This window comes from Nansenia antarctica, assembly GCF_963989245.1.
Source record: "Nansenia antarctica genome assembly, chromosome: 8".
NCBI lineage: Eukaryota > Metazoa > Chordata > Actinopteri > Argentiniformes > Microstomatidae > Nansenia > Nansenia antarctica.
The window spans coordinates 23,091,422-23,105,499 of record NC_137678.1 but is presented as its reverse complement, the minus strand read 5'-3'; the positions used below and the strand labels follow the sequence as shown (position 1 = coordinate 23,105,499).

At 42.0% G+C, this 14,078-nt stretch overlaps 1 protein-coding gene across 1 annotated transcript in view; it reads right to left on the bottom strand.

Moving 5' to 3' along the window:
• LOC308163477 (differentially expressed in FDCP 6 homolog) overlaps window positions 1–13,844 on the bottom strand; it is a gene marked incomplete at both ends in the record, with an annotated part of 47,011 nt that extends 33,167 nt beyond the window's left edge. The window contains 3 exons of the mRNA XM_080537661.1: window positions 5,939–6,112; window positions 13,399–13,530; window positions 13,716–13,844. Coding sequence (XP_080393787.1) covers window positions 5,939–6,112; window positions 13,399–13,530; window positions 13,716–13,844 — 435 coding nt within the window. The remainder of the gene's footprint in view (window positions 1–5,938; window positions 6,113–13,398; window positions 13,531–13,715) is intronic.
• Window positions 13,845–14,078: the final 234 nt, after the last annotated feature.

Here is a 14,078-nt window from a genome sequence, read left to right as displayed (position 1 = left end):
CATCACAATGATATTGTCTGGGTGAATGTGAGTAGGGTATGTCTCTCTGATTGCCTTCCACAGCCTGCCTCTGTTTGCTGCGAAGAGCTCTGGGTCATAAACTGATGTACCGATATATTTATGAAGTCCTGCCTTCGTCAATATTTCCTGCATGGTGTCCAATCCTGTAATAAAGGCTAAGAGTCTTTTCAGGTCTCCCATCGCGGCCTGCGTCCCTGTCAGTCTCACGTCCATCTCGTTAGTCCAAGGGTGACCCCCATCTTCTAGGACTGGGAGTTTTTCGATCACTTCAGACAGATCTGTATGACCCCAAGGACGATATTCTATCTTGTTATCTCGAAACAGCACCGGGAAGATCCCCTGAATTTCCTCTTCCTCCGATGCCTTCCCTCTTGGTCTAAGGCCATAATTGCTTACTAGTGGCTCCGTTCTTTCGTCCCACCTTGGTGTCGCTGTAGACCTTGGGAGGTTCGGCTGGGATGTATGATGTGATGACACTTGACGATATTCTCTTGAGAGGTTCGGCTGGGATGTATGAAATGATGTCACTTGAGCTATCTGTTCTTCCAGTTCCTCTATCTGTCGTATACAACTTTCCTCCTCTCTTAGGCTTCTCTGGAGTTTTCTTGCCCTCTTTCTTAACTCCTCCTTATCCTTTTTCACCCTTTCTTCCTCCTCTTCCTCCGACATCCTCTTCTTTTGCTTTAAGCTCTCTTTCTTCTTCTCTATCTTCAGAGACTCCTGCTCATCTTCAGAACCACTTTCTTCTTTTCCCTTTTTATAGCGTCTTGTCCTTCCCTGTTTTTCGGCCCTGGCTATTAGTTTTCTGATCTGAGCACTGTAACCTCCCTGTGCATTGCTGTCAGCACCGGAACATTCGCCTTCACCTCCACTGCCATCTTTACTGTCATCTGTCTTGTTCTCTGGTTCGAAATCCACGGTCACTTTTGCTCTTCCCCTCTCTAGTACATTATCACCCCCATCTTTGATAGTGAAGGCTCCGTTCGTACTTAGGACGGGGACCTGAGGGTAGATCCGCTGAGAATTGTCCTCCAGTATCTTGGCATAGGGAGGAGGACTGGAGATTGGAGCTGTGTGTGAGAATGGAATGTTCACTTTCTCTTCCATTGCTTTGGCCAATTCATCTCTTTTTTCTGGATCCATGTGAGCTGTTTTCTCATTCCAAGCTAATGCTACTTTCTGCCCCTCTACCTTGAAGAGGTCTAAAATAGCTAACTCTAACCTGCGTTTCTCTGATCTAATCTTTCCTTTTTGATGCGCCTTATGTGCATTGATAAGTATCTCCAATGTTGCAATTAATTGTAAGTCAAAGGTGCCCTCTTCTGGCCATGGTTGTTCAATGTCTGCCCAACGAATATTCCATTTCGTTGACATTTTGCTAATCTCCTTAACAAGAGGATTCATTTTTTCCACTATAGCCACAGGGGATGAATTTGCTAATATTCCCTTGTCTGTATTAACAGCCCTCACAATGTTACTGGGTTTGGCTCCCATGTCTGAAATATTTATACTGTTTAATATGCTGAAAATATGCTATAAGGTGTACTTTTCTTACAACCCACCTTCTGTTGCCGTATCTGCTAAACAGATGCTAGTCCAACTTTTAACTGCGTCAACTGTCTACACAGAACATTACAATTCAGAACAACGGATTGTTTCAGTGGTATTGTGTATTATTGACTTAAATGTAATCTATGTGTGTGTGTTTTAATTTAAATTTAATTAAAATTTTTAATTCAATTTAATTTAAATTATTTAAATAATTATAACTAATTAATCACTAACAATCAACTATCACTATTAATTAATATTAATTAATTATTAATAATCATAACTAAATAATCATTCAATTCAAATTTAAATTCAATTTAATTTCAATTCAATTCAATCCAAATTTAGTTTAGTTTTAATCTAAATGTTTTTCCCTTATTGTGTATGAATGTGTATCACTTAATTGCTCAATCAATACTAATTATAGTTCAGGTCAACTTTAATTATTAAACTACAAAGGCTGTTCAACACAATTTATCAAATTACAAAGGCAGGTCACGCTTTCTGATTCACAAAACCCTTGATTGCTCAATCCTCAGATATAAACTGTTCTGCTCTTCTTTAATCAAAAGCTGTGAAAAAGAACTTAACTTGAAATAAAAAGATGTAAAATACGAATAGTGACAACAACCTGTAAAGAAATCGATTTATTTTGGAAGGAATAAAATGATTAATTATTAATTACAATCTGTAAAGAAATCGACTTGTTATTTGAAAGGAATGCATAATTAATTAGACTTAGTCATTAACACTTCATTGATGTAATCCTGTGAAAGAAAACGTTACCATTGGACTATTACAATCTGTCCACTAGATGGCAGCAAGTTCCTTCCCCAGACCTGTCAATGAAATTTCTCCAAACCACTCTATCCCACTGGTCAATTCACTTTCCTTATCTTTTAGAATACGACACAACCCATGCGAAATGAATCCAATTTTATCTGCAAGAAATAAGTAATGTAATTCAGGTTCCTTTCTAAAGGAATGCTTATTATTCCACTTTGTTCCTTCAGACCTCCCCTCTTCCCAGGGCGCAGTCTCAGGCTGGAACCCTTTCCGCTGAGGTCCTTTCCAAAGGACATCTCATCTCAGCCTCTCTGCTTCCCAGGCGTCTCCTTTTCAGAGCCCTGATCACAGAAAGCACCACTCGCCTACTAGCTGTACGTCGCTTTCAGCTTATGGTGGCCTGACTGTACATTGAGCTGAGCGCTACTGCCATATCATATGGCCTTACGTTCTTGAGCGACCCAACCGGCCGGTGACCCAGTCGATAGCGACCCCCTGCCAATGTATAACACTGGCCCTGTAGCGGTGATTAGCCGCCCAGGTGGGAACCGACGGTCTGATCCCTAGCCCACTTTGCTATGGGTCTAGAAACTTTGACCGTTTACACCAGCCTTGCCTGTTCACGGGTGTAGCTTCCTCTCACATCCCGCTAGGTGTGGGCTGTCGCCCACGTACCACGCACTGCCCACACACCTACATGCGACAGCTGCGCCGACTAGACGGTACCACGGTAGTATGTTCATTCATACTTCATCAGACACGGGGGCCTTCAGTCCTCTCCCCAGCACTATATGAGATATTTTAACGTGCCCTCGGAACTTTGCAATTCCACCGCCGCCTGTTTTTGGCTAGGTTCGGGGTGCCTAATCCCCTGCCTAACCAAACCAATCTCATTCTAACATTTTCTAATGCCTTTTTTCCACAGCCTCTGTACTTGAACGCCTTGAGCGCTTGCAGGCATAAGGCTCGACGGCACTAAAGTAATTAGCTGACAATGGTCCTCTTGTCTTCTCACAAACACGGACTATGCTCTTTCAAACTAGGAATTCAGATTCCTTTACACTCATAACAATCCTGTTATACCACACACACGATAAAGTATCGTACAATTACAATAACACAATTATCAGACTCTCTTCTGATTTATCACAAGATATCAATATTGCCGACCCATTAACAAAACGTCTTCCGTTAATTTCCTGTCGACAAGCCTACACTTTTCATATAGACACTTACTAAAGTTCGTCTTCCTTTAGTACTCTACTGACAGCGCATTCGCAAAACGCGCACTGAAGCAATTCATCCTTTGCTCCACAATACACACGATACTTCTACAATATCGTACAATTACACATTTATGTACAATTACAGATTTCTAAATCCGGCTCTTTAAATTCAATCCAATTGTAATTATCTTATATTTCTAACAGATACTCAACACAAATCTAAATTCTTTTGTTTACAGCTTAAAACCATTTAATTACATCAAAGCTGAAAGTCTGACAGAGAGAGAGAGGGACAGAGAGACAGAGAGTGAGAGAGGAAGGGAACCAATTTGAGAAAGGCAGAGGGAGAGAGAGAGGGAGATAGAGAGAGAGAGAGAAAGGGAACCAATTTGAGAAAGGCAGAGGGAGAGAGAGAGAGGGAGGGAGACAGAGAGAGAGAGAGAGAGAATGAGAGAAAGGCAGAGGGAGAGGGGGAGAGAGAGAGAGAGAGAGAGAGAGAGAGAGAGACAGAGAGAGAGAGAGAGAGAGAGGCAGAGGGAGAGGGAGAGACAGAGAAAGAGCAGAGAAAGGGGGGGGAAGAAGAAGTCAATGGGTCACAGAGGGAGAGACAGAGAAAGAGAGAATGGTACTTACCTCCAGGCGCTGAATGAAGAGATGTAAAAATTGACGGTCACTATAATTACTTATAAGCTATTAATTAACTCCTGGGCTAGTCTCGCCATTATTTCGTATATATTTTGGTATCTGTTACTTACTAAAAATGAAGAAGAGTTCTTGAGCAAATTTAAGACTTGTTTATTCAAAAAAGCAGGTTACACAGCATGGCCCCTCAATGGAGCTGATGGTCCGAATCGGTCACAGGATGGATGTGAAGAAAAATAAAGAGGCAGAGTCCATCTACGTAGCGGACTTTATACCCTGTCACTATTATTTCGCTGAGCCAACTAAACAGAGTCCACGTTACTTTAATTTGGTTGAATACAAAGCATACCAGTGAGTAGGTGAGGCCATTCTCCGTCCTGCAAATAGGATGTCATTGTCTTATTATAATGCAACTCACCCTATGGTCTAATACAATTCCAATGTAACCTATGTTATGGCCGTCTTGCTGACTCGACCCCAATGCAATTATCCTCCCATGATGACATTCCATCCTCTGCACATGCATTGTCAAAAGGCCACCGTGTGTCTCTCCCTATTTCTCCTAACAGAAACAACACAAACGGACGGTTATCTAGTGAATAGGGGAACGAATCAGATAAATGACAAATATGTTTCTGCCCTCAAGCAAGCCCTGGATGAGTAAAGAGGGAGTCAAACAGAGTCTCCTACTATGTTGCTTTCACTACGTGGCCGTCGGGTTGCCATGGCTACGTCATATGAAAATACACTACATTCTCTTTGTACAATCTGAGTTGGGAAGACCTTTAAGACCTTTAGTTTTTTTGCACCACAATATTAGAACAAAATCCTTGATTCTATAAACCTGTACTCCCTTATGTCTCTGAGGTAGTTTAAGATGAACTGTCAAAGAAGAACGCATATGTTTCACATAGCTCATAGTATGACTTAAATTGTATACTTTGTATTTATTTATTAATTTAGCTTGACCTTTCTTTCTTGTTTTGCTTCTTGTTTTGTTTCTCATGTGCCTTTGTAAGCAGGGCTCACCTGAAAGAGACACTAGTCTCAGAGAGACTCCCTGCATCAATAAAGGGAAAAAACAACAACAAAATAATTTAATTGAACAGGGGGGTATTCCAATAATGTCTAATCATAAGGACAATCCAGGTCTCAATCCAGGACAATCCTAAATCTCATGAGATTTATCAAAATAAGCCTGGATTTTCCTTTAGTGACGTTGATGGAATACCCCCCAGGTGCTGCTACCACTGACCAGAGCATCTACCTCTGACCAGAGCATCTACCTCTGACCAGAGCATCTACCACTGACCAGAGCATCTACCACTGACCAGAGCAGTGACAGAGAGGCACAGCCACACAAGACGTATCTCTGTCACGGCAAACCTGAGCACCGCTGGGCCCAAATCAACTGTCAGGTCCCGTCTGGTTAGGGTCAGGGTTAGGGTTAGTATTGTCAGGTCCCGTCTGGTTAGGGTCAGGGTTAGGGTTAGTATTGTCAGGTCCCGTCTGGTTAGGGTCAGGGTTAGGGTTAGTATTGCCAGGTCCCGTCTGGTTAGGGTCAGGGTTAGGGTTAGTATTGTCAGGTCCCGTCTGGTTTGGACTGAAATGTAAAAAAGTATGATGAAAAAGAAGGGTTGTAATTCTAGGGATGGGGGGTGGAGCTCCCATGTACCTTGTCCAGGATGTATTTGTTGAGGTAGGGCATGTACCTTGTCCAGGATGTATTTGTTGAGGTAGGGCATGTAGCCGTGGGTCGACACCGGGCCGTCATCATCGTCCTGGAAGTGTTCCTCCAAGGTGGCGGGGTCGTGAGGGATGTTCAACACTGTGTACAGGTTACAGGAGAGCACCTGCGTCAGACACACAAACACATGTTCTATCACCTGCGTCAGACACACAAACACATGTTCTATCACACCTAAAGGCAGTACAGGTAGTATTCTCATGGCTTGACATATATGTAGTTGTAACTATCTGTGATTATCATTATTATATCATTTAACATAATTATTTTTGGTTGATTATTGTTTTTTTATTGGATTTCTCTGATTAGGATTGATACATAATCATCAACAAAGATGGGAGGTGGGGGGCGACATTATTCTATGCACAAATACACTAACCCTAACCCTAACCCTGGCCAATATAATACACTTTGAATTGTTATTGTCAATAGTACAGGTGTCCATGAGATATACTGAAATGAACCTTAGATTACAGTACCAAGTACCAACTGATCTTAAAAACCAAGGAAGTCAATGAGAAAAGCAAACAACACAGTGTAAACAGCATTGTGAGCCTTAGTTGACACGCACACTTTGTTTGGGTTCACAGTACAGCTGCAACGTTTGCAGGAAAAGTGCTATACAAATAAAAGTTATGTTATTATTATTATTCCATCAGTAGAATCCTAAATATAACAAAGGTCATACAGATCGTCATAAATACATCATCTTCTCCACACAACTAAGCTTCCCACAACAGTTAACATATAACAGCAATATCTAGCAAGCTGCTTGGCTTTTAGCTCAAGTTTCATTGTTGTGTCACATTACACAAGTGTGTAAGAGAGTACAATTATTAGGCTTTGGTTCCTGACATTGCAGCACAAGACAATAAGGTAATAGGCATAATTCAAGATTTAAAAAGTGACAATAGTACAGGACATAATTCACAAATAAGACATGATACAATTAGCAGTACAAATACTAGCCTAATAAAATAGATAGTTCAAGTAGTAGAATCAGAATCAGACCAAGTGTCTGTGAGTTTAAGATGTAGGTAGTCCGTATACATGGGGTGTGCTTGGTGATGATAGTCAATTGTCTACAGTAGGCTTGTTTATGAGCCTGATCATGTTTGAGCCTGGTTGTATCTTGTGGAGGCCTGCAATAAGCCACATACCATCAGATAATTCACATGTTCATATCTGGCAAATATCTGTATTATTAGCTGACACCTGAAGGCAATGCCGCTAATAAGTAATAAGTAGGGGCTGGTATTTTAACAGTTTTGTAGAAATGGCTTCCTCCATGTAAATATGGAATAAGCAGCCTACTTCTTTCTACATGGGGGGTATTCCATCGAGGTCGCTAAAGGAAAATCCAGGCTTATTCCAGTCTTGCGAGAGTTCTCAAAAATAAGCCTGGATTTTCCTTTAGCGACATTGATGGAATACCCCCATAGTCACCACTCCTTCACAACAACAACAACAACAACAACAACAACAACAACAACAACAACAACAACAACAATGTTGTTAGGTGTGTTTGGCACATTAGAAAAAACCTTGACATCATTAACCAACTTGTCATAACACGGGAATTATTGTGAATTTTAACTGTTGATGGTGATGCCTGTCTAACTTCACTAGCCATTAATCAAGTAGACAATGTGGTCGTGCCTGGTAATGTAAAGGCCTATGAATGCATGTTAGTGTTAGGTGCCACTGATTCCATTTGATGCACACTGAGGTTTATACCACCAAAAGGCTCATAATCAGGGGTGCACATAACTTTTTGGGGCCAGTGCTCAGAGGAGCACCTAGGGATGCTGCTTGGTGCTCCCCGAGCTTGCGAGTCACGACCCGTCCCACAGGATGGATAAAAAAGTGATACATGGATAACTTATATTAGCAAAACGACATTTATTCATAAATAAAGATGAACGAACAAATGATTGTGTGCAAAACAAAAGAATCAAATGCAAAATCAAATGACTGCTCTTCAAGCATGAAAGTCTGTCAGACTCCTTTAAACACAATGAAATCAACTGACATCTCTTTAAGCACTAACTGAATGTCTGTTCTTTAAACACACTGAAATAAACGGACATCTATTTAAGCACTGCTCTGTTCTGTAAACACTGAAATCAACTTTTCAACAAAAAGTTACAGCCTAAGCATTTGTTTATGCTACAAGCTTAATCATCATCATCACTGTCCTCAATTTCAACCATGGTAGAGGATGTTGTAGGCTATCACTTTAAATAGCTCATTATTTTGATTGTGCAACAAAGTCTTTTTTTTCTTTTTCTAATAGAATTCCCAACCATATTCCCTGGGTCAGGGGTCGAGGTGCGATAATGAAGCTGTAAAACAAACGTCTGAACGTTTGAAAGCTTCAGAGAAAAGAAACGTGAAGTCCCTTGGTGTTGTTTTTCCTTTTAGCGACGAGTCGTTCGGGACTGAATTTTCACGTGGCGGCGTGATAACCGTGCGATACGCGATACGCGGAATGAAAGTACGAGTTACGATACTTTCCGAATGTTTTCGTGAGGGGAGTCGCCGTGGTCGTCGCCGGTCGACTGTTGTGATGGATTACTCGTCGGGCCTTCGGCTGAGGGGACGGGAAATAGTTACTTAGTGGGGCTTGAAGTGATGCAGCAATCAGCAGTTGGATTTTGAGGAAGTAAATTCCTCTCCCAGCGGTTCCAGCTGTTGGTGCGCAAGAGCGCGTTCATGCGGCTGATCTGCCGCGCAGCATGCATTTTGGCGAGGCATGCGCACTGGCGCACCAGTTATGTGCACCCCTGCTCATGACTCAGGATTACCAGAGGGCGAGGTTATACTTTGTTGGCAGAACCTGTAGCCTCACTTTAACAGCAAACATCACATATCTTCTTTATGGCAGCTTTGTGTACATACAGACAGACAGACAGACAGACAGACAGACAGGCTTTGTGTTCATGGAATGTGAAACAGAATTGTCAACAAAGTCCAGAGCAGCAATGTTCCCCTGCAACAACTCCTCTAAAGCCAGACAGACAGACAGACAGACAGACAGACAGACAGACAGACAGACACACACACACACACACACACACACACACACACACACTGGTCTTCAGGGAGAGCATGTCTGGACACCTGCCCGCTATTTCCTGGGATTCTCAGCAGCACTGTGTGACATGTTTGAACTCGACAGGCCAGAGGAAACGGAGACTGAATGAGGGAGAGCATGATTTTTGAATGACTGTATATGTATGTATAGTAGTATGTCTGTTTTACAGTTACTCTGATAACGTGCGATGTCAACACACTGCAAAAAGTAAATCTCAGTAATATCTCAAATCAAGGCAATATACGCTTGTTTCTTGTCTGACTGCACAAGTTTTAAGATAGCTTTTGTTTGTTTTAAGAACATCTTGGCATGTGAAATGTTCCTGTTCTGTTGGCAGATTGTTTTGCTTATTTTAAGTAATATTTCCCCCATTTTATTGCTTTTTCTCTTGTTTTTGAGAGCTAACTTTTTGCAGTGCAGGTTGGGTAAGGGAGACTGTCTTTGTAATCTCTAATTGTAAGTCGCTTTGGATAAAAGTGTCTGCTAAATGGTTAACATGTCAATGTAAATGGGACAAGCAACAACATGGACTTTGAGACTGACAGTGACTCAGCAGCTCAGCACACATATTTCTCTGTGTGTGTGTATCAGTGGAGGCTGGATTTCTACCTCCACCAGCCTCCCCTGGTGTGGAGGCTATCATAGCCACTGTGTTTGCATGCTATCTGTGTGCAAGTTGTTTACCACAAGAACCACCTCTATGGTCATTGCATGAGTGTGTATGTTGAGTGTGTGTATTCATATCTAATGACACACGATGCTCTCTCCTGCTAAAAAGCAAGATGAAGGAATCCATGTCATAGAACAACATATGTGGTGAAATACATAGCTATTTTCTGATAATAAGCTCAGCACTTCTCGATTGCTTGAGCACATTCCTTGAAACAGTATTCACCTTTTCAAAACAGTTAATACCAGTTTGCCACAACATAACAAAGTGCCAACAGAAACATTTACAGTAATCTCTAGGGAGTCCACCCACTGGTCGTAGAACGTGCGAAAACGGGGTTTTGCCAGGGTTGCGCTACTTAATCACCATTAAAAATACATTTTTGGAAGATATTGTCTTACATGTGTCAACATACATGTCCATATGTATTATAGTTTTAGCTCTGTGTACTTGTTTTCGATGTACTTATTGTTTTAAGAATGTCATTTCAATGTTACCGTTGCTACTCACTAGCACTTTCAGCGGCGCCGTTCAAATCCCCATCTCCAGTGATTTTCGGCTATTTACAAGCTCTCTTTCTTGCCATTTCCGCGGCTCTGACCAATAGTAATCCTTTTAATGGACGTGTCACCTGTAACTAAGGCATCTTGACTTCCTATTGGTCTACCCGCAAGTCTCCACTCATTGGAGGATTTTTTCCTGTGGTAAATTTAAGGAGACACTTGAAAGATCTTCATCATTATTGACATCTGATCGTCTTCGCGGTAGGTTTTCTGTTCAATTCAACTTGTTTTCTATCTAAAAATATATACATATAGCTACATGTTTGTCTTGTATCCAGCGGCTTTTGATTAGAAATATAGTCTACTCCGCTCCGGTTGTAATTTCGAGAGCCTACTCTTAGAGTAACTCTAGCCCGCTAGACGATATTTGTGTGAATGGTCCCTCCGGTTTCGAAGGGTTAATAGTAAATAGTAAATAATCAACTGGAATATATAGGTAGATCGCTAGATAAGTGTATATGTTGTTTTATGTCCACATAAAATGTAATCCATGTAACACACAGTACTGACTAGCCTAATTTCGGTTCTTTGTTTTGATAAGTTACATATTTGATTTTTACAGAGTCTAGCTATGGCCACAAACGCACCTCAAGTGTCACCTCAAGTGTCACCTCTCCAAATGTTACCTCAAGTGACACCTATCGTTACAAACGGCTGGCTCTATGAGCAGAGTTTAAAGGGGATGACTGCAGCAGAATTAACTGAAGAAATAATTAAATTGGTTCCTAATAAATATGGACGCTCAAACAGCCTCAGACAAAAATGTGATGATGCCCTCTCTAAAATAAAGAAAATGAAGAAAAACAAGTGTAAAGACCTACAATTATTTTGGCAATCTGAATTTCTTCCACCAAAGGCCCGAACCCCAAATTCAATTGAAACCCAACTCAAAAAAGAAAACCTATCCCTAAGCAGAAAGCTTCAGAAGAGCAGGTCTCTCAAATACAAACACAGCTCACAGCCATGGAGGAAAGCGCAGCTGATAGTCAGACCAAATTCCAGATCAGTATATTACAGTATCAGCAGGCCAGCATAGATGCCACATTGGACAGACAATCATTGAAATAACAATTGGAACAATTTGAACTTGAGAACTCTAATCTAACCAAACAGTATGACCTCTGCCTAATGTTAATGTTAATGTTAATGTTAATGTTAATTTTATTTATAATGCACCCCCCATCCAACTTTTACATCGGCCCGGGGCGCAGCCCGGGTAAAGGAACAGATAAAGACAAGGACAAGGACAAGGAACACAGAAAGCAAACAGACACAGACTACTTAAACGAACATCTCAAGGGATACAATTTACAACAAATAGGGAGTAGACTTAGGGAACATCATTGACGAAGAGGTGGGTTTTTAACTTGGCTCTAAAGGAGGATGACCTCTGCCTACAACAATTAATTAGAGTAAAAGCAACTTTACCAAGAAAAAGAGCATTGGACATGAAAGACAAAACAATTAAACGGCTAAAAACGACCATTAAGCTATCCAAGGAGGACCTTGAGGAGAAAGAGGGAGTAATACAGGTGCTCACTGAGAAGTTGAGCCTCCAGGACAAGTGGAAGCAGGAGAAGGTGGCCCTTCAGAAGAGGCTGAGTGTGATGAGAGGGAATGTGGCGACAGCCAGGCGGGAGAGGGATGAGGCTGAAGATATGGCAGAGGCCTCCATTCAACACCTGGAAGCTGAGGTAAAGCAGCTGGAAAGGAGAGAGCGAGAGCTTCAGTCTGTGATAGACTGCACTGAGAGGGAGGAGGTTGCCACATTTGAAAATGGCAGATACACAAATGAAATCCGGGAGGTCTGCATGGCACTACTGACAGAGGGGAATGTGAGCATCCGAAAGCTGCCAAAGGTCCTCACTACAGTAATTAAAAACCTGACGGGCAAGGTACCACAGAGGCTTCCCAGCAAGACACTTCTCAGCAGTCGTATTATGATGGAGGCCAGAATAGTGCCGAGTAAGCAGGTAAAAATATATCTGAACATGATATTGGTCTATTGCTCAACTTCTTGAAAATGTTTTGCCCATTTAAACACAATTATGTTTATGGCAAATTCATAATAAAATCAATTGTGTCCATTGGTAAGGTTGCTGAGGAAATGCTGAAGGACTTTGATCCGGAGAGTGGTGCAGGCACAACACTACACCAGGATGCCACCACATTTAATCACAGCCATTACCAAGGCATGCAGGTATGTACTGCCATTGAGCCCTCTAACAATAACCATAATCCTCTAAAGTGTGTGTGTGTGTGTGTGTGTGTGTGTGTGTGTGTGTGTGTGTGTGTGTGTGTGTGTGTGTGTGTGTGTGTGTGTGTGTGTGTGTGTGTGTGTAAACAACATGTACTTGTTTCCAATTAAATCAGGCAGTAAATTATTATACTAATTTATACATTGATTGCAATTCTGGATTTACATAAAATATATAATATATTTAAGTATACAAAATGCATTTATTGTTATTGTGAATTTGCTTTAAGGCAAACATGATTGAGGTTTAAAAGCGGTTACGGTGTATGTTTTAGGTGTCACTGAAGTCAGGGAAACACCTGACATTAGGGCTGAGGCAGGTAGCAGGAGGAGATGCTGAGACCTATCTGACCGCTTTCAAGGAGAGCATAGACAGTCTAGCAGCAGCAATCACATCAGCTGAGGAGGAGAAGTCAGTAATCGTGGCATCACTTGTGTCGAGCATCAAGTGCTTGATGTCAGACCAGGCAGCAGTCAACGGGGTCTTCAATCGACTTCTGGCCCAGTTTCGGGAAGAGCTACTGCCAACAATAATCCCAGCGTTTGATAGGTATAATGCAGTGATTTTAGATAATCCCAGAGTTTGATAGCAGTGCATTAGGCTAGTTATTTAAATAAGACCAGGAGGCTTCAATTTGTTTTGTGTGTTAATAGAAACAATAAATGAGTATTGATAAGAAATTAGAAAAGGACAAGAAGAATTATAGTTACGGTAGTTAACTGTTAACTCTGATTCTTGTGAGTAGTGTTTTATTTTGTGCAAACACATTTTACACACATTTTACACACTTTAATCTAATCTAAAGCTTTTAAAATATGTTTTAGTCTTTCAACAGACCAGCAACAGCAGCTCGTGGAGATGGGGACCTTTGCGTGCCGAATGCACCTGCTGGTGAATATGGAGCCTGCAGCAGCCCGTGCTCTCCATGCTCTGGATATCACACTCTCTGAGGGCACCAATCCCCGCAGTCTGCACAGTAAGGAGGCAGGGACACAACGAGTGATCAGAACCGCTGCAGCCCTATTCACACGGCGTGGGTCTGCAGTTGCTGGGGCACCCGACATGTGGGAGGTTTTTTTGAGAGGCAAAGGGCAGACAAAAAACTATCTTGTGACCTACCATGGCCACCGAATGAACATTTCATTTCAAAATACCCTGGCCCTGTACTTCCACTGGGAAGATGCTGCTATGTTCCTCACTGACTGGCCTGCTGACAACGACCTGGTAAAGTCAGTGAGGTATGACATTAAGGAGCCTCTGTACAGGGCCGGGTGCAGGGCCATGGGCCTGGTCTATGCTCTCCTCATGGAGCCTTTCGAAAGGATCCTGAAGATGCCTGGTAACATCCTAGATCTGAACAGTGATCTTGAAAGGATGCTCTCCTCCCTCCAGGTGTGGTCCATCGATGGCTCCATGGCGATGAAGAGGGGTTCAGTGTTCGCCGTGCAGCCCCTTGACAACGAGCTGACGGCAAAGATATTCAGAGAGGTGGAGAATGCGGAGGAGAGCGCCTTCAC